This window comes from Musa acuminata, chromosome BXJ1-4 (genome assembly GCF_036884655.1).
Source record: "Musa acuminata AAA Group cultivar baxijiao chromosome BXJ1-4, Cavendish_Baxijiao_AAA, whole genome shotgun sequence".
In the NCBI taxonomy this organism is placed as follows: domain Eukaryota; kingdom Viridiplantae; phylum Streptophyta; class Magnoliopsida; order Zingiberales; family Musaceae; genus Musa; species Musa acuminata.
The window spans coordinates 33,902,569-33,929,664 of NC_088330.1; the positions used below are offsets into that span (position 1 = coordinate 33,902,569).

General features: G+C 38.4%; 4 protein-coding genes across 5 annotated transcripts; all 4 read left to right on the forward strand.

The window, feature by feature from the left end:
• The first annotated feature begins 3,288 nt into the window (after window positions 1-3,288).
• Window positions 3,289-10,570, forward strand: LOC135656006 (transcription factor LHW-like). Of its 2 annotated transcripts, XM_065175795.1 has the most exons (9): window positions 3,289-3,551; window positions 3,662-3,782; window positions 4,626-4,733; window positions 7,463-8,054; window positions 8,133-9,253; window positions 9,342-9,443; window positions 9,555-9,707; window positions 9,785-9,910; window positions 10,003-10,570. In XM_065175795.1, the coding sequence occupies exons 4-9, from the start codon at window positions 7,520-7,522 to the stop codon at window positions 10,162-10,164; spliced, it is 2,199 nt and encodes a 732-aa protein (XP_065031867.1). In that variant the 5' UTR covers window positions 3,289-3,551; window positions 3,662-3,782; window positions 4,626-4,733; window positions 7,463-7,519; the 3' UTR covers window positions 10,165-10,570. The 2 variants fall into 2 exon arrangements, with proteins under 2 accessions (XP_065031867.1, XP_065031866.1); XM_065175794.1 differs by lacking the exon at window positions 3,662-3,782.
• A 1,421-nt stretch (window positions 10,571-11,991) lies between these two features.
• LOC135656032 (plant UBX domain-containing protein 10-like) lies at window positions 11,992-17,775 on the forward strand. Its single transcript, XM_065175796.1, has 4 exons — window positions 11,992-12,969; window positions 13,536-13,706; window positions 13,839-14,042; window positions 17,227-17,775. Exons 1-4 carry the CDS (start codon window positions 12,163-12,165, stop codon window positions 17,455-17,457), a joined length of 1,413 nt encoding a protein of 470 aa, XP_065031868.1. The 5' UTR covers window positions 11,992-12,162; the 3' UTR covers window positions 17,458-17,775.
• A 1,842-nt stretch (window positions 17,776-19,617) lies between these two features.
• LOC103975965 (probable serine/threonine-protein kinase WNK4) lies at window positions 19,618-23,780 on the forward strand. The gene is made up of 7 exons (XM_009391125.3): window positions 19,618-20,421; window positions 20,633-20,670; window positions 20,795-21,022; window positions 21,107-21,327; window positions 22,103-22,260; window positions 22,363-22,762; window positions 22,843-23,780. Exons 1-7 carry the CDS (start codon window positions 20,308-20,310, stop codon window positions 23,646-23,648), a joined length of 1,965 nt encoding a protein of 654 aa, XP_009389400.1. The 5' UTR covers window positions 19,618-20,307; the 3' UTR covers window positions 23,649-23,780.
• A 2,336-nt stretch (window positions 23,781-26,116) lies between these two features.
• LOC103975957 (calcium-binding protein KIC-like) lies at window positions 26,117-26,949 on the forward strand. The gene has a single exon (XM_009391112.3). The coding sequence runs from the start codon at window positions 26,407-26,409 to the stop codon at window positions 26,779-26,781; it is 375 nt and encodes a 124-aa protein (XP_009389387.2). The 5' UTR covers window positions 26,117-26,406; the 3' UTR covers window positions 26,782-26,949.
• The last annotated feature ends 147 nt before the right edge of the window (window positions 26,950-27,096 follow it).

Here is a 27,096-nt window from a genome sequence, read left to right on the forward strand (position 1 = left end):
GACTTTGAGATAAATGCGGAAGCAAAATGTAGAAACATTGTTTGATGTAATAGCTCTTAGTAGATCAACATATGTTGGTATTGGGTGCACCAATGTAGGATGGTCCCGAGCCACTTAAACCTACCATCTGCTTATAATCCACTGCACAAGCTTGTGTGCCGGCTGCCCAACTTGCACGCAATATCACAGTCCCAAAACCTTAGCAGTTGCTTCCATTCACACACTGCAGTCCGATCTTAGCATCTCTTCTACTCTTTGAAGGTGACATCCATGAAAGATGGAAGGCTGCGTTGGGCATTTCGTAATCTCTACGGCAGTGCGACTTGCAGTATCAGATAAAAAACTCAGAAAAGACTGTTCATTTGCAATTAAGCACTGAGTTTGGTGTTTTTTTGATCGACAAAGAGATGCATGCTGTTTAACTCCATTCTTCTGGTTCGTAGAAGATACAGTTCTCTTGTGTACTAAAAGAGCCATCTTTGAGATCCCAAAGGAACGTATACTTTCTGGGTTTCCATGCCAAACATAAGACAGTAGCTAATTGAGCCTTAGGCATGCTCGGATAAGACACTCGATGCAATGACAAGTGCTACGTATGCATGGTTTTGCATGAGGTTAGCTTAACCAATCAAACCTAGTCTTCTATACACACCTTCAGCATTCCTCCAGTAGAGGAATGCATGTCCTAAACTCGATTCTCTGGTTTCATCGATGCCACTACAGTAACTATAGATTGTCTCTTTCGCGCCCTCATCAGCTAACATAAAGAAAAGACAAGCCATATTGGGGTCAAAAGAACAAAGGAAATCAATTTTTTTGTTTTGGATGATATTGGTGGTTTACATGCAAAAGAAGCTCTTCCACCTCCTAATATATGCTATATTATTATTCACTTTGACTACAGTGGGGAAAACAATTTTTCTAAGCAGCCCCAGTGTGAGTGTAGAGTGATGCTCTTATTTTATGGTATACAACTTCAGTAAGCTGATGTTCTCTGCCCGAAATTATGAAAACCATATCTTACTGCAATATAACTGCTTGGGAGAGCAAAATGAGCTTAAAATCTTCATTGTTGTACTTCCAAAGAAATATGAATCCTTAGTATTGTAATAGGTGCATGGGATGATATATATCTTGTTTGCTCTTGTTGATGACCACTATTATTTGTAGTTTATGTTTGTCCTGCAGTTGAGTTCTTGCAAATTGGCTATTGAAATACTTGCAGGCCTACTTGATACTTTTTCCATGGAGAAAAGAATGAAAGAACCAAACTCTTCCAAGAGAACAAACAAGTAGCTGCACAACTAGATAGATACAACATCTAAACAGTCACTCACTGCAGGCAACAAACAGTAGGCTCGTTGAGGGACAGAACACTAGGTTTTTGATCAGCAGGAGCCAAGTGGAAAAGAACATCAAGTAAACAAAGGACACAGTTGATGCAGCATTTCAGTCCACAGTGAACTCACATGGGGTTATCTTCTTTTTTGCTCTGGTGTCATCCACAACCAGCAACACACTGCCCCTCTTTTCACCGGCTCTCTTTCTGCAAAAGAAAACTGAGTGAAAACACAAGGAAAGCAGCACTTTCTGAGGCCATTGACCCTGCTGTGAGCGGCCATGATTAAGGGGGGAACACTTTCAGAAGCTTAAGGAGACAAAATTATAGGGCTTGATGCCAAGAATAATGGGAACACCTTTGTGCTTGCAGCATCCAGTGGTGGACCCCCACCCTCAAGCTTTTCCCACCCACAAGATGATGATGATGGTGGGTTAGGGTTTCCCCCAGACCACCACATCCATGGAATAATCGTAAGGGCTGACTCAAACAAACTCAGTAGGAAAACCATGAAATATTCCTTTGGTAGGCTCTCAATCATAGGTGAACAAGTATGATCGGATTAGCAACAATAGAATAATCACTTGTGTTGTTGGAATGCCAAGTGAGCCAAGGATAACACCACCACAGGCTCTAGATGTTTACTGTGTGAACCATTTCTTTTTCCTCTTTCTCTGTTGTTAGGTTTTTTTCAAGGTTAAAGCTTCTAGTCAAGATTCCTATGTTGTGTGGGTCTTATCATATTAAAGAGAGAGGTCATATCTCTTGGTTCTGTGAGGGAAGGGGTGAGTGCCATTGTCCTAGACAGACATTATGCCTTATGATGGATGATCCCTACACTTTATGACTGTGGACCTTGGATTCCATAGCCAGAGAGCTTTAGCTTGTGGTTCAGAGAGAGTGAGAGAAAGAGAGAGAGTGAGAGAGTGTGACAGGTGATCTCTAAAGTTTAGGGTAGTGGCCTGTGGAGGTCCCAGCACAATAGTAGATACAGTTCACTGGCACAAAACAAAAACACTCAGAAATAGGAGAGGAGGGACTGATCTGGTACAGCATATATTATCCATTCTCTTTTTTAGGGGGATTACAACCTTATCTTACACCCATAAAAGTATAAGAGTAGACAGACAATGTCTATAGATTTATATTTTACCTGAAAGAGAGTCCCAGTTCATAAAAGAATTCTGCAACAGGAATGCAAGAATTTATGCACCTTGGTGTCATATATAAATACACATGTATATGGAGAAAGAAAGACTTTTTGATTCCATCTTGGTTAGGCTTCATCACTATCCTAGCAGTCTAAGGAGATTAAGAACTCTTGAAAGCTGTGTTGAATGCAGGTAATGTACTGTCCCACAGAATTAAGCCATGTTAGTAAAAGCCTCACCTTATATCACCAATTAATTCAAATTATGTCATTCTTATGGATGACTAATATCAAATTATGTAAGTAGGTCTCACATAACTTTACAGCTACAATTTTAAACAAAAGAACTAAGAGAGATTATTTTATGAGGAAATTATGTGTTTTGCAATATGTATTATTCCCTTTTGGAGCATATTTTACCAACTTATTTATGGAGAAGATATCACATTTACCTCTTCTCTAATCATACTATCTCTCTTAATTATCATCATTAATTAAGAATTTGCCAACTTATTAATGGAGAAGATATCACATTTACCTTTTCTCTGGTGCATGTGTTGTTCGTCTTAATTACCATTAAATAATCAGATAAAAATATACACCCTCTCTCTCCCTTTCACGAGGGAGCCCACTAATATCCCATCGCCAAAAGATCGCCGATCTTTATACCTATAACGCCCCCCAACTGCGATTTTTATTTATTTATCTATTTATTATTATTATTTTTGGCATCTGGAAACCGGTGTCTGGACCGGGCCCGGTCGACCCGACAGCTACTTGAACCGCCTTTCCCTCCCTCGAAGGGAGAGAGAGAGAGAGACAGAGAAGAGAGAGCGCGCGAGAGAGACTGTGAGGGGAGTGGGAGAGCAAAAGCGAGGTTAGCTTTAGGGTTTCTTTTTCTGCTCCTTCTTGGTTCTGTTCTCTTTCCTTGGCATCTCGGACAGAGGAGGTGTTCTCGGAGGCGGCGTCGGCCGAGCAGGGGATGAGGTAGGCGCTCGCGGGTCTGTGGTGGCGGCGACGGCGGTGTGCTCTGGTCTGGTGCGTCGACCGCCAAGATTATGGGTAGGGATCGGCTGTGATCTCTAACTTGTTTGCATTCGGTTCCCGGATTCGGAATCTTTTCGGGTTTGTTTTTACAGACGCCTGCGGTATCTTTTGTTTTCTTGCGTTAGGAACCGATGTAAGCTTCATGGATTCTTTGGGGGTTCGATTTAGGCCTGCTTCTTCCTTGTTATGTTCCCTACCTTATCCCCAAACTGTTGGAATATGACATGAATGGAACATAGTTCTCCGGTAAGAGTCAGTCCTTTTCTTGCTTTTGAGATTGAAGGATTTCTCAGCAGTCGTCTTTATTGACATTTTCTTTTGTTGATGCGTATATGTTGGTTTGGTTCTTGATGGTTCAAAGAGAATATTCTTTGGGTTTTGCTTGCCTGTGATGGACGGCTTTCCTCTTATACTGCAGTAGAAAAAAATAAAAAGCCTTGCCCTTTCTTTTCCCCTTCCTGGTAAAAGTTCTCTCTTTTTTGCCAAAGCAACAGAAAGAAAAACGATTTGTGGTTCTTTAAGGGGCTATAAGTTCTTATTCTGTTAGAAACGAGCTTCTTGCAATTGAACTACCAGTAGTTTTCCTTGACAAAAGATTTAGATCTAGAAGACTTGTACGTATGTGCTGAAGTTCCTTTTTAGAAAAACTGAAAAGTTCTTTCTACGGTATGTTAGGATAAGGGTGCTACCATTTGTGGTGTTTTAACTGGACTACACTTGCTTTCTTCATTTTATTATTGCGTTGGGTATCAATAGTATGATCCAATTCAGTTTTGTGGGACATTTCTTGGTCTAAAGTGCTTGATGTGTGAATTTCTTTAACAATTGGACATATCTCTTGCTCAATTTTCAGGGTTAATTTAGTATAATTACTCTTCCCCACATATTCTTCCTATATAGTTTAGCTGATGTCTTCCTGGGTTTACTATTTTTTATTTGTGTAAATACATTTTTTTTTGAGTTGTTTCTTATTACTTGTATGCATAGCTTCGTGAAAAATCCAAATGTTCTGATGATCTATGTTTATTAGTTGCAAAAATAATTGTTCTTTTGGAATGCCAACATCTTCTTCTGTTTCTTGTTGTGCAGAATAGTTGTTGGAGAGGTTACAAGTGAAAAGCAATAGTGAATTTGCCACTATTCTTATAGTTGAGATCTAGTTTCAGCGTCTCTTCTAGCCAGCTGAAGTTGTCTCAGGTAGAGCTGAATATCTTTTTGTATTAAGTTGCACACACTCTTTGCCATACTTACATTGATAATAAAAAGATGAGAATATTTCTTGATATTTTTATCTTGTTAAAGTAGATCAGAAAGTTAAAATTGGAAGGTATGCAAAATTGTTTAGAGGCATTAGAATACATGTTTTAGGCAACATACGTATTTGCAAGTCATATAGAGAACAAATTTCACATCTGTCTCATTCTTCCATATGTTAAAAGAAGCCTTAAAAAAATATGAAACATTCATCCATTAAATTGCATATGCTCTGTAGTGGTTAGTGTCTTGCAAAGGCTACTTTTGCTAGTGTCATCTTTTCATAATTCAAAAAAAAAAAAAAATCCAAATGTATGTAGTACCACCACACGCACCCTTGTAGTATTATTCTTTTATATATTAAGATAGTATCTAGAATTTGATTACTTTGCTGCTTCTGAAAGCAAAATTGGAAAGTGTGTCTTTGCTTGTACTTCATTTTTGTTTGTACTGCTGAAAAATTTAAACCTCTGGTATTTGCATCATACAGACACTGTTACTTCTTAAGTAATGTATCGATGGATGCTGCGGTGTCTTTAATTAATAAGAAGTTTAGTTTATTGCTCAATAATCTCTCCTTTTCAAGGTAAATATATGTCACTTGGCTGGAAGCAAGATTCTTGTTTGGTTCTTTTATGTTCTTATTATTCAGTTAAGTGCAGGTTTACTAAATAATATAAACCATTAAATCAATTACTTATCTAAATCAGTAAATGGGATGCTTTCTTAAGTTTGGCTGCTGAACTACAAATAACTACCACTGGAAGTATGCACTAATATTGGTGATTTCTTCGACATTCCAGGCTTAAATTACACCATAAAGAATGGCGCCTTTGATGAAATTAAGCTTCATGAATCAAATATTCCTTTGAAGACATTAAGCTTGTGAAAGAATGAGCCGATTCTCTTGAAATATAAATGTCTAAGAATGAGGGAACCAGAGTATGAATTTTAACTGAAGCATAAGACCTGGTGAAAAAACTCAGCTTACATAGAAAATCAAGAAAACTCTTGAATGGATGATTGATTATGTAAAAGAAAGATTTCTGCTATGATTCCTGTCAAGTTAAATAATGTTCAAGCAGATGTGTTAACTTTCAATAACTTAATCATCTCTTGTTTACATGACTTGAACCTTTCCAATAATGATGCTGGACTTCCTTTTTGTGAATTTATGACATTTGATGTTCTGTCATATTTAAAAGATGATGACTCTTTCTCTCCATATGCTTCAAACATTAGGGAACTGTCACACTATGGAAGTAAGATGACAAGTAAAGAAGTTTGCCACCCATGCAAAATTGCTACACAGTGCCCATTCTATATTAAGATCATTATCACATTATTCATTTTGATCTATGGCAAATCATATATTTAAACAAATAACACAAATGTGGAACAGAATGAGGAAAATATATATGGCCATTAATTTGTCAATTGCTGACTGTACTGAAATGTAAAATCTAAAAATGTTAACAATCCTAAGAATAAATTATTGTGAGCATATTGGCCATGCTTGTAACAGGATGAATATAAAAGTCCATTATGAAAACGTGTTATGTGCTATTGATGACGATGATGGTTCAGATTTAGATAATTAAGTAAATTAATTCACTTAAACAAATAAGTAAAACCGTAAACAGACGGAGAGATCCAAAAAGTTTATTCTGGAATGCTATATGTATAAACCATTCTCTTACAAAAATTGTGTAGTTTAGTAAGTGATGGCAGTCAAGATATAGTGATATGCCAAATCTTTTTCAACTTTAGAAGTTAAAGATTTTGCACATATTGATCTAGCCACTCCTTATATGTTGTTCATAGTTTCAACTATTCTTACTATTGAAGCAAATATGCACACTTGTCAAGTAGCAGGGAATATTTATTGATGCTAGCACCTGGAGCGTTTTGTTGTGGTGTTTTATAGTAGCATTGAACCTAAAATATATTCCAAACACAACATGGGCATTTAGTGCAGCATGTCAAATCTTCGTAGTCTATGGCTAGGATCATCTAATTGCATTAGTATGCATTAGAAACATAAGATGCACTATTGTGGGAGTGTTAGCTATGTCCAAAATCTTCTAGAATAAGTCCCCTTCTATAAATAAACTTCCATGTTGTGTTTCCCTCAAAATAACTTGTAATTGTTTTTGTTCATCATAGAAGCACTCTGTTACCATGGGAACTTAATAATTGTGAACCTTTACAACATAGGAAAGTTCAAACCTCAAGGCAGTAGACCTTTAAAAAATATTTTCTGTAAAAAAAATTGATGCATTTGATCAAAACAAATAGCAAATTAATTGGGCTGTTTTGGTCATTTTAAAAAGATATGTTACATGTGAAAATGAAGTTTATCCGCGGTGGTTAATAGGCATGAACAAAGTCCTGGTATTGCATAAGGCAGGGATGTATTGCCTTGGACAGGAGACATATAGGATATCCTTCATTTGTTTGTTGCCATAATGTTTTATTTTATTTTTGTTCCAAGCCTCTTCAATATGTGCCACATAGAACAAGAATAGGTCTATGTTGCATTTTCCTCAACTTAATGCCAATTATTTCTCTTATCGTTTGGAACTCTTATTGTTTACCATGTTGATTATTTCCAAATCACTTGATGAACTCTTTATCATTTCTGATGTCGATCATGATTCATTCTGGTACAGGCCTAACATATTCCTGATATTTGGATTTTAAATCAAGCCAAGTGCTTAGTCCAGCTAATGGAGAGCGTGACAGGACATTTCCAATGCATAGATACTCATGAAGAAGTGGAGTTTCATGATCAGCATGGAGCATTTGGTTTTACAAGTTCTTCAGGAGATGCTTATTCCTGTTACCAGAACACCAATACAATCCATGAAGCCTATAGAGAGCAGCTAAATAACACCAACACTTTAGGTGGACGAGCTATGGCTCCCCATATATTCTCTTTGGAGTCTTATCATGGTTCCAGTTCTCATAAAAGCAAAATGAGTCCTTTTGCAGTAGAAACCCCAGTAACTTGTTCTACTGGTGATTCTAGAGACTTCTGCAACTCATTCCAGAATACATTCTTCACGAGTAGAAATTCCTCATTTGACTTGACAGAGCAACAAAATGCAGTCTCTGTTCAAGCTCAAGTTCAAGTAACACCCAATACCAAATTTCTATCTATTTCTCATCATCCAGAAAATTCAGGTGTGACGTACTTGAAGACAGTTAATTGCTCTAGCAACATTTTTAATATGCCAATGATGGAGCACGGGCTGCCATCTGGTATGCGGAATCACTTAGTTCTTACAAATTCAAATCTTCCTTTTCATTGTATGAATATATTGCATAAATTTTGTGCAGATTCTCCATCGTCTAGCAAATTTGCATTACATGATTCCATTCCCAAAGCAAGATCTTCAAATGTTGTCAAAGCTTGCATTTATGGCGCAGAGAAGTTACCTTTGCCTTTGGGTGCTCTATACGGTAGCAAGCCTTCTGGCCTTTTCTCCTCTTTTGCTTCAGAGCATCTAAATGATTTTGTCACTGATCCTTCAGACTTGACACCTGAAAATCCTTTATTATGTCATCCTAAAGATGCTTTAGTGGCTAGCCATTGTCATCAACAATCAGAGCATGTTATTGATGATGTAACAACACAAATGAATGAGAACCTGCTGGGTGCCAGGTCTATACCTGCTGGACCTACTGGCTACAGCTTGATTAATGGATCATCTGGGAAGCAAGTTGAGAGTTCCATTTCAGCTGCAGTTAATTCACTGGTCCTAGAAAATGATAACGAGAAGTCTTCATTATCACCTGTGCAACCACTTTCTGATAATGACCTATTTGATGGCATGCAGTTAGATATGAGGCCAAAAGACTTTGTGCATGAGTTGTGGGATGATAATACTGGCCATAACAGTTGTTCGAATATGAGTGCTGATTCAGATTGCATCTCAGTGACAGAGATGGGCTTACGTCCTCGTGGTGATAAAGGGCTGTTCTCAGAATCTAGTCTTCAACAATTACTGGATGCTATTGTCGGTGACCACCTAAATAAAGCATCTTCTCATGGTTCTGCTGCCAAATATGTTCATGCCATATCTGGTCCTAATTTGGAGAATCAATTTTCTACTAGTTTGGTTGGACCTTCAGTGTACAGCAATCTGGTTCCATCAATAGGTGTTCCTACCATAAACGGTACATCTGGTGTTCTGTTGCCTTACTGTAACTCTGAAATTGGTCATGGATCTCCAAAACAAGAACTCTCAAACACCACCATCTGTTCATGGATTGATGATAGCTGCAGTATGAATACTGAGAATTCTGTTCTGAATCAGCCCAAGAAGCCTGAAGAAGCTGCAAAAGTTGTTAAGAAAAGGGCAAGACCTGGTGAAAGTACACGGCCAAGACCAAAAGATCGTCAACAGATACAAGATCGTCTCAAAGAATTGAGGGAGATTGTGCCCAATGGTGCAAAGGTACACTCGGAACTTTGTGATTTACTGAATTTGTTTCTGCATTATTTTTATTCTTTGTTTATCATATGCTTTTCTGGGACTTAAACAGTGTAGCATTGATGCTCTATTGGACAAAACGATCAAACATATGCTCTTTTTGCAAAGTGTGACAAAGTATGCAGACAAACTCAAACAAGCTGATGAGCCCAAGGTACCAACTAATTTTGTAGCTTCATTCTTGTTTTCGATGTGCTTATTGCAAGCAACATATTTCTTAGTCTGTTTTTCATTTACTCCTTATATCATTATATGAATTTTGTAGATTATTGGTGAGGAGAGTGGTGTTGTTTTAAAAGACAATTCTGGTGGTGTTGGCGGTGGTGGTGCAACCTGGGCATATGAAGTGGCAGGGCAAACAATGGTCTGTCCAATAATAGTTGAGGATCTCACACCCCCTGGCCAGATGCTAGTTGAGGTAAAAATAGCAGGCAGCATAATTTTTTTTACTTCTAGTTCCAAGAACTGAGAATCGGCCACATCATGTGAGTGCAGATGGTTTGTGAAGACCGAGGACTCTTTCTTGAGATAGCAGATATCATACGTGGATTCGGCTTGATAATCTTGAAGGGAATAATGGAGATTCGTGAGCGTAAAATTTGGGCAAGATTCCTGGTTGAGGTAGGTTTCATTTTAAGGAAGAATTTTAAACAAATTTGTACATGCTAGATACTATGTTCAGCAGTCAAAGCTGTGTTTCCATTCCACTGTAGGCAAACAGGGAGGTGACGAGGATGGATATATTTTTGTCACTCATCCAACTTTTACAACAAAACAGCTGCTTGAGATCCGGTGATCTAGCGAATAAGGTCATGGATAAAGGAGCTCCAGTGTTCCCTGGTTATCATCAATCTCCTATTGTTAGTTCCAGTTAGTGTATCTGACAGGTTGTGATGATCTAATACATGTGTTAGCTCTATAAATGCTTGAAGCTACACATGTGTCGAGTATGGCATCCTGAAATCTTGAAGGTAAAAAGTCCTGCTATCAAGATGGCAAATGATGTGGTCAAACATACCGTTTTATGTGTAGGCAGGTAGTCAACCATGGATACCGCCACTGATGGTTGATAGAGTTTGCAGCTGCCAATGTAATATCTAGGCTTGAAGAAAAGGCATATTCATCAAATCTCATCATGTCATGATGTGTGCATTGGATTGAGATATCTATTGCTTTTAACCATGTAAAGTCTGTCAAGTCGTCGAGACTCTGACCTCCAGTAAGTAATCTAACCTGTTTAAATGATGGAATTGGCTGTTATAATGTGCTTGATGCTGTCTACAGGCTCATTGTTATTCTCCTTAGTAGAATTAAGCTGTGATTTAAAAAAATCTGATGTCATAGATATGGAATGATGTTTCATAAGGATTGGTGCCAAACGGGTGGTATGTACCAATGTAGACGTTAATTGATACACGGATTACTTCTGTTTTAGATAGTCCTGTTCAACCCATAAGAAATTTAAAACAAAGTTTTTCATTTCAATTAGGGTAACTTACTACATCAAATAGGGTTCATGAACAGTAAGCTTTATTCTTTGTGTGTGGGGAATGTAGAACCATGTCATATTGTGCATCTCATCTCTTGTTGTCTTCAATCATGATTGTGTTTCCTAATCTCTTTTCTATTTTTTTCTTCCTCCATCATTATCTTTTCTTTTTTTATTCCTCTACCCTATTTTCTTTTCATCATTTTTTTTTTCTTCTTTCCTCATCCCTCTTGTTCTTCCTCCTCTTCCGCTATCATCTTCTTCCATCATCATTTATTTATTTTATTTTATTTTTCTTCTTTCAAGCATTGATATATTTACCAATTTGATCATGAACTAATACCATTGTTGATTTTGCTCGGGATTACCGAGGAATGAAAGTGGATATTGCATGTACGATGCTATCATTGTCTTCTGTATCCTGTGGTAAACGAGACCCACATCCTTCTAGAAAATCAAAAGAGTTTTGAGTGTTCACATCCCTTGTCAACACAGTTGAATCCTTTGTGCCACTTCTCTAAAACAGCATCTGAAATAGTCAAAGAGACTATATCCACATAAGAGCTGAAGAAGGATCGCCGATGTGTAGTGATCGGCGTGTATCGATATATCTTTACTCACATATATATATTCTAAGATAGCAGAGGCTCTAATTACTTTGAAGATTGCTCTGATAAAAAGGTTATAGGGTTATGGAACATCAATTAGAATAACATGGTTGATAAGCAGACTGGTACAGTCACGTTAAAAGGAACATTAATTAGATACTTCACCTGTCTCTTTTTTTTTTTTTTTTTTTCTCATCGTAAATATTCGGATCGATATCGATAAGGTCGATTGTCACCCGCGATTTCATCATCCTCTATCATCATTAAAATTATCTTTTTATCTATCATTTTTATATCATTCGTTGTCACGTGATGTATTGTCCATCAACAAAATTGACAATGTTAGGATAAATAAGATTAAATATTTTAGTTTCATGATTATAGATATTTTAATATATTTTTTTAAGTTTAATAATCGAGATGCTAAAGAGATTTAACAAAATTAGCCAGGATTTATATGTAAAATTATAAGATTCCCATTCACTTAAAATGGATATGTCAAGACCTTTTGGGAATTTTATTATAGTTTTCAAGAATTAAAGAATATATATATATATATATATATATATATAAAATCGAAATTAGTATCGATCGTATATTAGCACTCGAAAAGATGCGAAACAAGCGAAATCGAGAGAACCTTCGGGATTCAAGGTGGAAGGAGAAGAAAGCAGGCAGATAAAGAGACCTTTCTTTGATTTGGAGCGTCGAACCCCAACTCCCTAATCAAAGAAAACCTAGTGGCATCGATCTCGACGAAGCGAGAAGTAGCAGCCATGGCGGATGGATCCGACGAGAAATTGGCCTACTTCCAGGCCATCACTGGCCTCGACGACCCCGACCTCTGCACCGAGATCCTCTCCGCCCACAACTGGGACCTCGAGCTAGCCATCTCCTCTTTCACCTCCCATGCTGCCCCGTCCTCCTCCTCCTCCATTCCCCCCTCTTCCGCTGCGGCCTCCTCCTCCATTCCCCTCTCTGTCGCTGCGGCCTCCTCCTCCGCCCCGCCGGCAGTCGCCGCCCCTCCTCCTGGTCTTGCCTGGAAAATCGTCACCCTCCCTTTCTACGTCGTGTCCGGCGGAGTCCACCTTGTCACCGGCGCCGTTGGCCTTGGTTTCTGGATCGCCGGCGGGGTCCTATCCCGGACCCTCAGTCTTCTTGGCATTTCCGCCGCGCCGAGGGATCAGGAGGCCGACCGCCTGATCCCCCTCTCCGCCTCCGCAGCTGAGGCTGCGGACTTCGTCGCGGCCTTTGAGAGGGACTACGGAGGCGCCGCCTCCGGCACAGGGCCCCGTTTCGTCGCAGAGGGGTTCATGGACGCCCTCCATCGATCCCAGCGGGAGTATAAGCTGATGTTCGTGTACCTGCACTCGCCGGAACACCCGGACGTGCCGGCCTTCTGCGAGGGATGCCTGTGTTCACCCGCAGTGGCGGCATTTGTGAACGAGAACTTTGTGGCCTGGGGCGGGAGCATAAGGAGGGAGGAAGGATTCAAGATGAGCAATAGCCTTAAGGCATCACGGTTCCCCTTCTGTGCCCTGGTCATGCCTTCCACTAACCAGAGGATTGTTCTACTTCAGCAGGTGTGTCAGTCTTTGTGTTGTTCTTTTATTTACTTTGTATGCATTTTTATGCATTTGAGTTTTTCTTGAACTTGATATCTGGACTGGAACAAGATTATGCCACTGTAAATTACAGAGGACCTTAGATCGTTGTTGTTAGAGAAAATGACACATTTTGTAGTAGCAGCCCAACCATTTGGCATTACTATAGACTGATCTATATCAAATCGTATGACAAGTGGTTTGGAGTATTTTATAATTATTCTCATGTGCAAAATCTCTATGTACTCACACTTTTGTAAACAAGTAATATATACTCATATTTCATTTTTATGAATGTGAATAATTGAGATAAAATTCAATTGCTCATCTTGGACTAATTTTTCTTTCAAGCACAAAGGTACCTTACTTGTTCTTTACTTTTTGCTTGTGGGTGATGTCTAGCTGATGCTTCTAAGGTTCACAATCGACATTAACATTTTTGTCTCTTTCTGCATTCTGTTTACATGGAATCTTTGCTTATATACATAGTGGATGCCATAATTTCTTAATGACTTTCCAGTTGTCCCTTATACTACGCTCTACAGATCGAGGGATCCAAGTCTCCAGAAGAAATGCTTATCATCCTTCAACGTGTAGTAGAGGAGTGTGCTCCATCATTGGTTGTAGCAAGACTTGATGCAGAAGAACGGCGAAACAATCAGCGATTGCGAGAAGAACAAGACGCCGCATATAGAGCAGCACTTGAAGCTGATCAAGTATGCCGCTTTCTTGGTCTAAGTTGCAGTATGCTTTGTGATGAGATTTCACAGGCAATAATGTTTTACCAAATGGGATATCTATGTAAACCTTGTTCGCATCTAAAAACTGTAAAACTTCTGTTAAACCAGGCCAGAGAGCGTCAGAGGAGAGAAGAAGAAGAGAGGTTAAAGAGAGAAGCTGAAGAAGCTGAAAGGAAGTGTAAAGAAGAACAAGAGGCCTTGGAAAGAGCAGCACGTGAAGCTGCTGAGAAAGAAGCTGCTCTTGCTAGAAGACAGCAAGAGAAAGCAATATCGCTGGGTCCTGAGCCTGACAAAGGGCCTGATGTTACGCAAGTAGGTATTTGATAACTGAATTTGAATATGGTGTTAATTCTTTACCTTGTCTGCTAACTTGTGATACTTTCTCATGTCATATAAAATGACAGTTAAATACTGTCCTGACCTAGTTGTAAGATGCCTCGTGAAATTGTTACCCAATACTGCTGGAATAGTTATGACAGAACTTATCATTTGAAACAATTCTTGTCATTTTTTGCATATAATAATATGCTGCAGCTGACCAGAGAAAAACAAATTTGTCTTTGTGAATCATAAGTTTGTTTTGCTCTCAAGAAATTTTCCCCTTTTGCTAACAAAATTATATTCTAGATGTCATTGATTACTTGCGTTATACATGTTTCTTATTGACATAATTACCATCACAATGGTCATGAGTTCAAGTTGAACGTGACTGAAATGTCCAGTGGTTCTCACATAATGCTTAATCGAACACGACTGGAATCTCGAGAACCTAAAATTGTAAGTGTCAGTGATTTCAATAGGCGCTCGGGCGCTCGCCTAGGCGCTCGGGCGAGGCGAGGCGAGGCCCGAGCGCCTCGTTTCATGTCCAAGCGCCTCGCTTCAACGTGGCGCCGCCTAGGCGCTCGCCTGAGCCTAGGCGTCGGGCGCTTCGGGCGAGCGCCCGGGTTAAACCAGGCGACCGAACCAGTGTTTTACATCTGGTTCGGTCTCCGGTGCTTTAGTTGGTTCAATCGAACCAACTAAATCACCGATAGGCTCTCTCTCACGATTTCCCCGACTTCCCCAACCCTAACACTCGCGATTTTGTCGTCGAGATTTCTTCTCCGCTGTTGCTACTCTCTGCTGCCACTGTCGCTACTCGTTGCTGCCACAATCGTCGCTTATCGCTATTGTCGTCGCTCACTGCTCCCACTCCCACTCCCACTCCCGCTCCCGCTACCGCTGTCGTTGCCTCAGTAGCCTCGGTCTTCTCACACTCTTCTCACTATACTGTTAACAGTATATTAACAGTATACCACTAATTGTATACTAATAATAGTATTTTTATTTATTAGATTAATATTATCTTATTTTAATTTTAATACTATTAATTTTTATTTATTTAAAATTACTGTTAGGTTTCAGAATAAATGACAAGTGTACAGAGCAACTCAATAGGTTTGATGTAAAATTTTATTGTTTTGATTTTTGAGACTTTTTATTAATATGACATTGCGATTTTGTACTCGATTTTCTTAATTTAATAGCATATTTTTTATTTAAATAATTATATTAATTATATTATATATTTTTATATTTTAGCGCCTCGTTTCACTCGGGCGAGCGCCTAGCTCCTCAGGCGTTTTTGGACCTTGGCGCCTAGCGCTTTTTTAATCACTGGTAAGTGTAGAAGGAAAATGTAATATCTTTGCTAGTATCTGTGCTTCTTGTTTACTGCACCATGATAAAAAAAAAAGGGCTTTACTTTTGCCATGTATCTTTCATAAATTAGGTCACCAATTAGGTAGCAGGTTTCAGAAGAAAGAAGGGGAATATATTACTTATTTAATAGTTATCATTATTTTTACAAGATGCATGGAATCTGTAGAAGTTAATGCTAGATTTAGTGGATTTGTCTGCAAGCATTTGATATACGTACATTCAAAATGGTAGCCTGGTATTACTATATGAAAATTCTATATTTGGTGGTTCTGAAAATAAATTCACATTGTTCGACTAAATGATAAGGTTACAGTCAATGCTAGTATGTAATTTACAAGTATTTGAAAGGATGCTTATTCATGCCAGGCTAGATATGGGGCATCTCAATATTGCTTTTGTATGGGTTTGTTGCTAATGTAAAGTGGTGTGTGTAGTTGGCATGGCTCAATGCAACCGATATTACTCACAAAAAGCACCTTGTATGCTATTTTAGTTATTTGGGCTTGTTTGAACAATCATCTGAACTTATAAACTAATTTAAACAAGTCTTTCATTGATGGGAGCATACACAAATCTATACTTTGGAACAGAAATTTCACTCTAGCATAATTGAAATATATGTTTGAATGTACATGAACAGTTGCTGGTTTAAGTTGAGAAAATTGGCCAACTTCTAGAACAGAAGTTAATCTCAAAAGTTCTGTCAAAATTAAATTATGTATTTTTTAAAAGAAAGTTTATGAGGATACCTACAGATTGATTTTAGTGTACACATCAATATGCCATGCAGCAAAAGGGAACATAATTAGGTATTTGCATCTAGTGGAGTTAAATTTAAGGAACTTTGGGAGTTGGTAGGAAGTTAGGTGATAGGTAGTAACACTGGATTGGAGGACAATATAGAGAGTACATATTGGACTTGATCTGAACACTAGTCTGACTCAATCCAGCCAAGGTTCAACAGGCTTCAGATAGTGGGACCTGGGAGGACTTCGAGAGAGATTTGTTCATGTTTCAGCAATCATTTTGATTTGGGAAGGCCTATAAATGAAAATCAGCTTCAGAAAAAAGTTTGAATCGAGAGAGAAACAAGGATCCAACATTCCTATTACAAAAGAAAATGGGGCACAGATAAGAGGAAGGCTAAAACATTTGTCTTTCACCAAAATAACAGATTGCTAGACCCTGTTTGCCATTAAATTCCTTAGTCTGTACATGAGGTATTATAAATGAAAATCAGCTTCAGAAAAAAGTTTGAATCGAGAGAGAAACAAGGATCCAACATTCCTATTACAAAAGAAAATGGGGCACAGATAAGAGGAAGGCTAAAACATTTGTCTTTTTTCACCAAAATAACAGATTGCTAGACTCTGTTTGCCATTAAATTCCTTAGTCTGTACATGAGGTATTATAAGTATAGCTATTTACAGGCTTATTAGTACTAAAATTTTGTAAACTAACTGGGACTCTATAGTCTAGAAATTTGTAATTTTTTTGTTAGATATACTCTATAAGTATCTAATTATTCACATCAAATCACTTATCCTGATGTTATAGCAGTTCTTCTCTACAAACCTGATTGACCATAATAAAGCCCCAAATTTGCTGTCTTTTATCTGTATAAAATGTCTGTACCATTTGTTCCTGTTTGTCAGTTGATTTCCTTATAAATCAAATGCTGCTGCCAATCTTATATTCCAACTTTCTGCATGCGCATCCATGAATTACTATGAACCGTCCATATCAAGTTATTTTAATGTTAAAATAATGATGTTGATGTTGGATTTAAAATTAGGTCCTCGTTCGATTCCCAACCGGAGAGCGCAAGGAAAGGAGGTTCAATAGCTCAGCAACAGTTAGCTCTTTATATGACTATGTCGATTCGCTGGGGTGCTTGAAAGCTGAAAACTGCACACTGGTTTCGAACTTTCCCCGTGTTTCCTATGGGTCAGAAAAGCATTCGTTGACGCTGAAGGAAGCAGGTCTGCATCCACAGGCAAGCCTCTTCGTTGAGATCGACTCATGAGAATTAGTCATGAGGTCAGGCCTTTTGAGTACTTACATGCTTCTTGTAGATACTACCTTTGCTTCTAAACGAAGGGGAAAAGAGCGCGAGGGAAGGTCATCTGTGTTTTGTTGAACATGATTCGATGTTCTCCATTCATCTCAAATTCTTCTCCTTTATTATGATCCTTTTCCTTTCCTTCATGATGATAATTAGGATTCTACAGTTCATGGTCAGTACAATAATGTTGATTGTTAGGCCGTGTGTTTGACTTCATTTAGCTGTTTGCGCTATGTACTTTATAGGAGGTCTAATAAACCGCAGCAGTCATTTTCTTTATCGACTTGGGGAATTGGCTGAAGAGTGTAAGAAACATATGGCTGTGTATTACATCTAGCTTAGTGGTTGAGTCGCAATAAATTAACATATAATGGTTTTTAGATGTACATTAATTTTTTTACATAAAAGCATATGCCTCTTCAAAATTTAATAGTATATTATATTAAATGTTTTAGCTTTTGCATAAAATCTTTAACTCTTTGGGTGTTCGAAAAATAGAATTGGAATTCGAATCAAATCGATTTTAGTTTAAAATTTTATAGTTCAATTGAGTTTACTATCCTAAGTTTTCTGGACTTAGTTTTACGAATCTTATTATGTTGACTCAATTGGATCTAGATTTTATTCCATTCCATTCAATTAAATTGAATCGTTCATTTAAAAATATTGATCGATTAATTGGTTTTGAATTGGTTCGATTAGGTAAGTCCGATTAGAATATCTTTACTTTAATCGAGTCGAATGAAAAAAAAATGACTCACTCGGTTTGCTAATTGCTATTAATCATGGTTACCAATATTTATGCTAATTTAAAATTTAAATACTTTAATACCTTAATCGAAAACTTAAAGTTAAAATAATAAATACAAAAAAAGAGAACTAACTCTCGAGGGAGATATATTACTTTTGTTCATAATCGTGAAGGCTACCCAAAAATCCATCTCACGACACTCTCTTATGTGGCTTTCGTACTTTAGACTTGAAGACCGCATGTTGGCCAGTGGGGGCTGGCTTTACTTAAACAAATGAACGCATCACATTCTAAAGCTTTGTTTGACATTATCCTATTCTACACAAAGCATAACTCCTCCTCTACTTAATTTTAATTATACCTCTTACATCTTCCTCTGTATAAGAAGAGCAAGTGGGCCTTAACAAAATGGAAACATTATTATATTCTAAAGTTGTATCATTATGCTGTGTATTGGTCATTCGTTGACATATTATTCCAATGAACAATCTTATTGTCTTCACGTTAAACATGCAATATGAGATATTGCATGTTTAAGATGCTCCATAGTAGAGAAGATTCTTTCTTTCCCAAGTAGATGACCAAGAAAGATTTGCGTGTTTGTTTCCAAACCAATGTGTTGAATTTTCTTGTGCTCGACAGCCTTAAGCCCTTCCAAAATTGCAATGGCCTCACAACGTAGCATATTTCTATTTTTGAAATATCTATAATCAATCAAAATACACAAAATCATCAGATCCTCTCTGATAACAAAATCAGAGCTCCATCCTCGAGATGATTCCAATAATCATCACAATTAAGCTCGAATCAACCGGTGTCAAGTTGAGTTGATCTAATAATAGATCTAACAAATAGCAACCTTATTATAAGATTGTAGTGGATTCAACAACTTTCGATAAAATGATTTCTTATTCATATCCTAATTTTAACTCTATTAATTAACTTTATGCACAACATTCGAACACACATTCATTCTTATGTTGAATAGTACGTACGAAGGAGGAAAAACCTACACACAAATAATTTGGAATGATTTCAAAATATTGTTAATGATCGAGTAATAAATTATTGATGGAGTCTAAATTGTTCGGATTTGGAGCACAATTAAGAAGCGATGGGGAAATGGTTTGGAACCGATCTCTTGCCATGTATTCATTCTTCTTTCTCACTTTGCCATCATTAAATCTCTTTCTTCTTTCACATGCACCGCATACAGCGAGTGCATAGAAAACCATATTTATTTAGATTTTTTTGGGTCGTCAAATAATTCTTATTTGATGGTTGATCGAGTTTGATCGACTTAAATAAATAATAAAAATATATATAATATTATTCGGAAGACGGCCTTCCTTCCTATTGTATCGCCGGTAGCTAAAAGAGGGAGGGAGGGAGGGAGGGAGAGGTCGTTTCCCGCAATTAAACGGCCACCGGAGAGGGATCTCTTTAATTATCCGAAACTAAGAAATAGGAAGGGAGAAAAGGTTCGGCAATTCTACCCAACACCTGTTAGATCTTCCCTTCTCTTTCGGTCCGCCTCCCGCTTCGCCGTTTCTATCCTTTCCGCCCGCCTTCTCCTGCCCCTGATCGAGTTAGGGTTTTTGTTCTCTTCTCCCCTCGCCCCCTTCCCTTGAATCCGGCTCCTGCCCCGCGCCTTGTCGATCCGATCCCTGTGATGGTGGTTTGGGCCGCCCTCCTGCTCCGACCCGCCTCGTAGGGGCTTGACCCCTTCGCGATCGGGGGATGGAGACCACGAGCAATCGGCGGGCACCGGGAGCTGTCGCTGGAGAATGAGGGGCCGGCGCCGATCTTCTAGCGGGAGCGGGGTGATGGATCTGGGCTTCGCGGAGACCCCCGCCGTGGCTTGCAGGTGCCGCCTGCGATCTGCCTCTGACTCCTTCTCCGTCGCGTCCGAGGCGTTTTCTGAGAAGGCTGCTACTGTCTCTGTCGGATCTCCTCAAGGCGCCTAAGATAGTTCCTTTTCTCTTTCCTTCCCTTCCTTCTTTTTTCCTTTGCTGTTTTTGTTCTCGTCGTCGTCGTCGTCGTCGTCGTCGTCGTTACAAATGGGACCGGCATCCATCAATGGATTCCCGTTAGAACTTGGGGTCCGAGGCGTTGGTGGCGGCACGTTGGATGCCGAGTGCGTGGAGGTTAATCCCAACGGACGCTATATTCGTGTGAGTTCATTGTGTTTGACGCCATGTGTTATATTGGTTGTACAATTATTTACCTCAAGTAAGATGTCTTTTTTTCACCATACGAGCTGATTGTAGATACTTGAGACCTTTGTTTTTCCTTATTATTGTAAACTGATTACTATTTCGGTTGATCTCTTCCGACTTATAATTTTTATTAATTTATTGGTTTCCTCTTTGTCTGGCACTGCAGTATAAAGAGATTTTGGGGAGAGGAGCGTTCAAGACTGTGTATGTCTCAAAATACTAAACCTGTTTCCATTTATAATTTGCTTGGTTTGTTGCACTTGGAAAAGTTTAAGCATGATAAATGTCTCTGAATTTTGCACATTTATGTTCTCCTGGTGCTGTGTAGGTATAAAGCATTTGATGAGATTGATGGGATAGAAGTTGCATGGAACCAGGTGTGCCTCGATGAAGTGTTGCAATCTCCAGACAACCTGGAACGGTTGTATTCTGAAGTTTATCTGCTCAAGTCCTTAATGCATGAGAATATCATCAAATTTTATGATTCATGGGTTGATCATCAAAATAAGACCATAAACATCATTACCGAGCTTTTCACTTCCGGAAGTCTAAGGCAGTAGGTTTTCTGGTCATTCTATCAGATGCTTGGATTCTTCGGATAAGAAACTCTTGTAAGTCATTTTTTGTTTTAAACTTGTAGATATCGTAAGAAGCATAAGCATGTTGACATGAAGGCAATCAAAAGCTGGGCAAGGCAAATTCTTCGAGGTTTGGAGTATCTTCACAATCACAAGCCTCCTATTCTTCATCGAGATCTGAAATGTGATAACATCTTCGTGAATGGCAATCATGGAGAAGTTAAAATCGGCGATCTTGGGTTGGCAATTGTCATGCAACAACCTAGAGCTCGAAGTGTTATTGGTAAGAAAAATGGTTTGATTTTTTTATCCTTTTGTGCTAAAGAATGAAACTGCACCTGTTCGTATTCTGTGCACAACAATTAGAAAAATCTTAAACTACTCGAAAGCGTGTTGGGAAACAATTCATAGATTTTTGGTCTCATTATTGACATATTCGTCATTAGGATTTAATGGAGAATTTGTCTTGATGATCACCTATATAAGTATTGCCGATTAGCATTTTCATAGTAGCTAAGCAACTTATGGCTTTGTTGTTTTTATCTTTTTGCCCGTGATTTAGTATTTTACTTTCCATTTATAACTTGTTTCAGCAACTGCATTTGGTTTTCTGCATATATTTGTCTTCTTAGGGTAATTAAATAATGCGTGTTAATACCTATAAAAATCTTAGACTATCTGAAAGCGCGTCGATAAACAATTTGTAGACTTTTGGTCGCATTATCGACATATTTATCATTAGGGTTTAATGGAGAATTTATCTTGATGATGATCTATATTAGCGTTGCCTATTGGCACTTTCATAGTAACTAAGCAACTAATGCCTTTGTATTTATCTTTCTATTACCCATGCTCTAGTTTTTATTACAAAGGATCAGTTTCGAACCCTCAATCTTTGGTAAGTACATCTGGTATTATGACCACCAGCCCAATGTGTTAAGTGCCATGTACTAGTTTTTTCTTTAAATTTATAACTTGTTTCAGGAAATGTATTTGATTTTTTTTTCCATATATTTGTTTTCTTAGGGTAAGTAATTACTGTGTGTTAATACCTGTAGGTACCCCTGAGTTTATGGCCCCAGAGCTTTATGAGGAGGAGTATGATGAATTAGTTGACATTTATTCTTTTGGAATGTGCATGTTGGAGATGATTACACTTGAATACCCATACAGTGAATGCAAAAATCCAGCTCAGATTTATAAGAAAGTCACCTCTGTAAGTTGCTAACTATATTAGGCATGTATGCCCAACGAGTTATTAAAAAATTTACAAGCACTTTTTGTTTGATCAAGAATCATTGCATATGTAATATTGTAGGGAATAAAACCTGCTGCACTTGCTAAAGTAAAAGATCCTCAAGCACGGCAGTTTATTGAGAAGTGCTTGGTTTCTGCTGCTAAGAGATTGCCTGCCAAGGAGCTCTTGAAAGATCCATTTCTTCAAATAAATAGCACAAAGGAACCTCCTACAGATCCTATTCATGTGCCCAACAATATACAGAATATGGATAATCCAATTTCAAGGCCTCTATCTATGGAAATTGATTCTGATTACAAGTCAATTCCAACTAGTACTTGCACTGAGAACTTTAATCTAACAGCACTTACCCCGGCGCTGGAATTCCAAAGAACAAATCGAAATAACGAATTTAAATTGAAAGGAGAGAAAATTGATGACAATTCTGTCTCATTAATCTTGCGTATTGCAGACACATACGGTACGTAAACAAAGGTATTGGTGATTTTTTTTGAGTTTTTGTAAAATTGTTAATCCATCTGTTATCCTTCATTCTTGTAGGTAGGGTGAAGAACATACATTTCCTCTTTTACTTGGATTCGGACACAGCACTTGCAGTGGCTGCAGAAATGGTGGAGCAGCTAGATCTGTCTGATTATGATGTTGTCTTCATAGCTGATTTTATTGATTTTTTGATCATGAAATTCGTACCTGGTTGGATACCTTCTACCAATCATTCTTCTAGTGAGAACATCAGCCCATGCAAGCGGTATGATGCTTATGACAATAATGAACTTCACTCTGAGTGTCCTTCAAATACACTAAAGTCGAGTGCTGACTCTGGGAGAAGCTATGACCATGCTGAGTTATCTCAGTTAAACTTGGGAATCTCAGGACAACTTGCAGAAGTTGATGATGGAATATCATACAAGAAGATGTATGAGGCAATGGCAACTGCTGGTTGTAATTTATTATGGAGTGGGGTTGATGGAGCAGATAAAGGTTCTCATATGTCAGCTAATTCAGTTGTTTCTGGAATTACAAAAAGCTTAAGTGAATATACTACTGATGTTGATTCTAAAGGAGATAGAGGTGTTGGGGAAATTGCTGAGGAACTTCCTTTGAGTGGCAATGTGAATAATTTGGAACCTTCTATATATCATGTAGGTGAACATCATAGTAGTTCGTATCTATTGAAGGCCTCTTCTTCACTGTCCCTGACGGATAAAGATCAATGTGAATTGAGGGCGGAGCTTGATTTGATTGAAGCTCAATACCAACGTTGTTTTTATGAGCTATCAAGGATGCGAGAGGAGGCAATGGAGAATGCTAGGAAGAGATGGTTTGCAAGGAAGAGTGGTGGTTAATTGTATCCTACTCTTCCTATTTATCTCAAACTTAATCTTTTTCTATTTTGGTAGGGGTTTTCCTATGGAATATGATGGCTACCTTGTCCAAGGAACTTATGGCAACATTTAGTGTTAGTATGTGATTTTTTATGATGTGGTTGCATATGGTTGGACTCCATGGACTTACAATTTGCCGTGTGTTTTGTTATTCTTTTGCTTCAAATCTGATTTTTTTTTTTTTTGGACAATATAGAATCCAGGCACATTTGTTTCTTATTTGCACAATTCATCTTTCAGCCTACGACTATGTTGAGATATCATCTTCCATGAATTATTGCAAACTAGTCTTTCTACGACTATCATGACATCTATTAATCGAGGGGTTGACCCGAACCTGAAGCAAAGACTTGTATAGACTTTGTGTTGTCCTTCCTGCTTTTGCCATCCCTGGGGAAGTAACCAAACTAGCATCACACATTTAATTTTCATTTGTGCCTACTGACACTGTTAGAACTGCTTCTGCCATCATCAGTGACATGCATAATTTTGTGATGCCTTTTTATGTCAGAAAAAGAACTATTTAGATAGATCATGTGGAACAAGAGAATATATTTCATTCCATATCTTCTTGAGGGTGCATAAACATCTAAGATTGGGTGTGGCTGCTAAGCCAAAAGAAAATTATTGCTGAGCTGAGCTGTAGTTATATCTTCTTCATCCTGATCATGACATTGTCAAGACAAGAGGGCTTTTTTTTCATCCTTTTTTTGTATTAAAATTTATATGGGTGTTGTAAATTTGTATTCCAGTTTGTTCATTAGATCAAAGAGACTATACCATTCTGGTCTTTGAACATAAGGTACCAAATTACAGCTTTGCCTGCAGGTTTGTATCCAACTTACTATTGAACCCTCCAATGAATTGCTACATCTATTTCAGATGTTTGCTATGAAGTTTCCTTCGAGTACTTTTGCTGTTCTTTCATTAGTTACTTTGTGAATTAGAATTCAAAGAATTTTATTTTGAAGGTTATCTAATGATCTTGTAAAACTTTTTTTCTAATTCAGTAGATTTAGTGGTGGTATGTTTGCTATGCAAGTGTAAGACAACCTTATCAGCCGATCCATCATGGTGTCTTATTGACCAACAGTGCATACTAGAATTATCTGCATTCTGGTGGAATCAACCCAATAAAGTGAAGCACCTTCTCTTCTCTTGAACTGATAAACGAAGACAGGAAAAGAGAGATTCTATAGCAATTTCTTGAAAATTTTAATCTTATTCTATCTTTTCTTCTCGATTCAAATCTCACCAAACCATTCAACTTCCTCGATAGTGCCATCCACGCACTTGTCTCTATCCAACAAGTTGTAATGGCCAAATCCCCGCTGAATCTAATAATTTAGATAGAAGAAATAGATGATGTTGTGATAAGATTATGGTTAGATGATCATAAAACCTAAAAAGCTTAAGCAGTTGAATTAAAGAGACGAAAAGAATAGAAAACAAAATTTAATTAATATATGAACTCTATGATATTTATTTTTTTCATTGGGTGATTTCAAGGCATTGAAAACAAAATTTCTCATTTCGTGTTTTTTTTTTCTCTAAATATCTCGATCATCTCCTTCCGATAGGCATCATCACCTCCTTATCATAAACTTAGTTAGCCCTTTATAAGTTCGTTAGCAAAGGATTAGTTTCCCCAAACCATTTTCTTATGATCCCTTAAGAACATAGGAAAGAAAAGAAAATATGGGTTAATGAAAATATTTAACTTAGGTTACTATAAATAGTTATTTCGTTAAACAGATAATATAAATTATAAACATAAATTTCATAAACTCTAAATGATTATATGATAAATAATCAAAGGTGATCCGTTATGAGCATAAGTCCTCACAAGTGCTCATATAATATTGCTACGAATCAAGACAATTCTGATATCATCCATTATAGACTTAACTAGTTTTGTTTAAATCATACAGAATCTTAATTCGTAAAGGATTGGTCTCTCCGAAATCTTTTATAGTCTTTCAAAGACTTAAAAAAAAAGATAAATTAAAGAAAATATTTAACTCGATATCTTATGAATAATTATTTTAGTAAATACTTGATAAATAATATAAATTATTTTGAATGTTTTGACCTCACCATCTACTTGAAAAAAGAGCATTGACGATCATTGATATTTAAGGTATTGAAAAAAAGCTAAATAAAAAATTGAAAACTGAGATATCTTCTCGTGAAATCACTTTTTTTTTTTCATTCTTTCCATCCAACAAAGATATTGGAGACCAAACTGAGAGCAGAATGAACAACAACGCACTTAACGTGGAAGTGGAGCGGCTGATTGAGGCTGACAGTTGCACGTTTTGACTTTTCAACACCGTGTTGATTGGCCGACAATTAGGTCGAGAGTCAAATTCTCTGCTAAAATTGGCCCCGTCCCGTCGTCACGGGATCGAACGATCGCATCCTTCACGCGTGGCGACCGCATGAAACCTGCCCCAGAAGAAGTCGCTCGCAGCTCACAGCACAGGCGATGCCGAATCCTCCGAAGCGACGACGAAGCTTCGGAGAAAGCGCCCATTTGAAACCTCCACGACGACAAGGACAGCAAACGCGAATGGCGCGTGACGCGGTCGGCACGTCCGGCTTCGGCCCCACACCTTTGCAGCCTGGCCGAAGAAGCCGATAGAAGAAGACAAGTTGTACCCTCGATCGACGCCTAAACCATCTCTGCAGCATCAACAGAGACTTGGAAGGTCTGGCGATGGAGGAAGAGAAGCACGCAGCTGCGACGGAGTCGGAGGAGTACGAGGACTTGCTGCCGGTGATGGCCGAGAGGCTGGAAGCGGAGCAGTTCGTGTCGGAGCTGTGCGGGGGCTTCCGGTTGCTGGCGGAGCCCGGGAGGGGGGTCATAACGCCGGAGAGCCTGAGGAGGAACGCGGCGGCGCTGGGGATGGCGGGGATGACGGCGGAGGATGCGTCGGCGATGGTGAGGGAAGGGGACATGGACGGGGACGGGGCGCTCGACGAGAAGGAGTTCTGCGTGCTGATGGTGAGGCTGAGCCCGGAGATGATGGCGGACGCCGAGGCGTGGCTGGAGAAGGCGATCGAGAGGGAGGTGTTGAGACCCACGGCGTGATTGTTGGAAGATGTTGGAGATCATAGATCTGCGTTAATAAATGTGGTTAGCTGCTGATCATCGATCGGATGCTGTAAAAAAGGCTGCAGCACCTCTTCGACAATCAATGTAGATTTCTCCTATTTGATGGAAAACATGCGACGCAATAAAATGGTATATAATTTCGCATGACTGATGACAAAATACTGTGCAATGATTTTGCTGTTTGATTACCTCCTTTCATTCATAAAGAACAGTTATTTTTTTTCTTTCTTTTTTTCCCCTGAAGCAACAATAAGATGCAACTTGAATTTTTCTAGTTTTGTTATTAACTTT

What these genes read in the sequence shown, in the direction of transcription:
- LOC103975957 (XM_009391112.3), top strand. Translation starts at nt 26,407, where the DNA reads ATGGAGGAAGAGAAGCACGCAGCTGCGACGGAGTCGGAGGAGTACGAG.
- LOC103975965 (XM_009391125.3), top strand. Translation starts at nt 20,308, where the DNA reads ATGGGACCGGCATCCATCAATGGATTCCCGTTAGAACTTGGGGTCCGA. An exon ending in CCAACGGACGCTATATTCGT is followed by an intron (nt 20,422 to 20,632) that starts GTGAGTTCATTG and finishes CTGGCACTGCAG; the next exon opens with TATAAAGAGATTTTGGGGAG. An exon ending in AGAGGAGCGTTCAAGACTGT is followed by an intron (nt 20,671 to 20,794) that starts GTATGTCTCAAA and finishes GGTGCTGTGTAG; the next exon opens with GTATAAAGCATTTGATGAGA.
- LOC135656032 (XM_065175796.1), top strand. Translation starts at nt 12,163, where the DNA reads ATGGCGGATGGATCCGACGAGAAATTGGCCTACTTCCAGGCCATCACT. An exon ending in GGATTGTTCTACTTCAGCAG is followed by an intron (nt 12,970 to 13,535) that starts GTGTGTCAGTCT and finishes TACGCTCTACAG; the next exon opens with ATCGAGGGATCCAAGTCTCC. An exon ending in CAGCACTTGAAGCTGATCAA is followed by an intron (nt 13,707 to 13,838) that starts GTATGCCGCTTT and finishes CTGTTAAACCAG; the next exon opens with GCCAGAGAGCGTCAGAGGAG.
- LOC135656006 (XM_065175795.1), top strand. Translation starts at nt 7,520, where the DNA reads ATGGAGAGCGTGACAGGACATTTCCAATGCATAGATACTCATGAAGAA. An exon ending in TTGTGCCCAATGGTGCAAAG is followed by an intron (nt 9,254 to 9,341) that starts GTACACTCGGAA and finishes GGACTTAAACAG; the next exon opens with TGTAGCATTGATGCTCTATT. An exon ending in AACAAGCTGATGAGCCCAAG is followed by an intron (nt 9,444 to 9,554) that starts GTACCAACTAAT and finishes TGAATTTTGTAG; the next exon opens with ATTATTGGTGAGGAGAGTGG.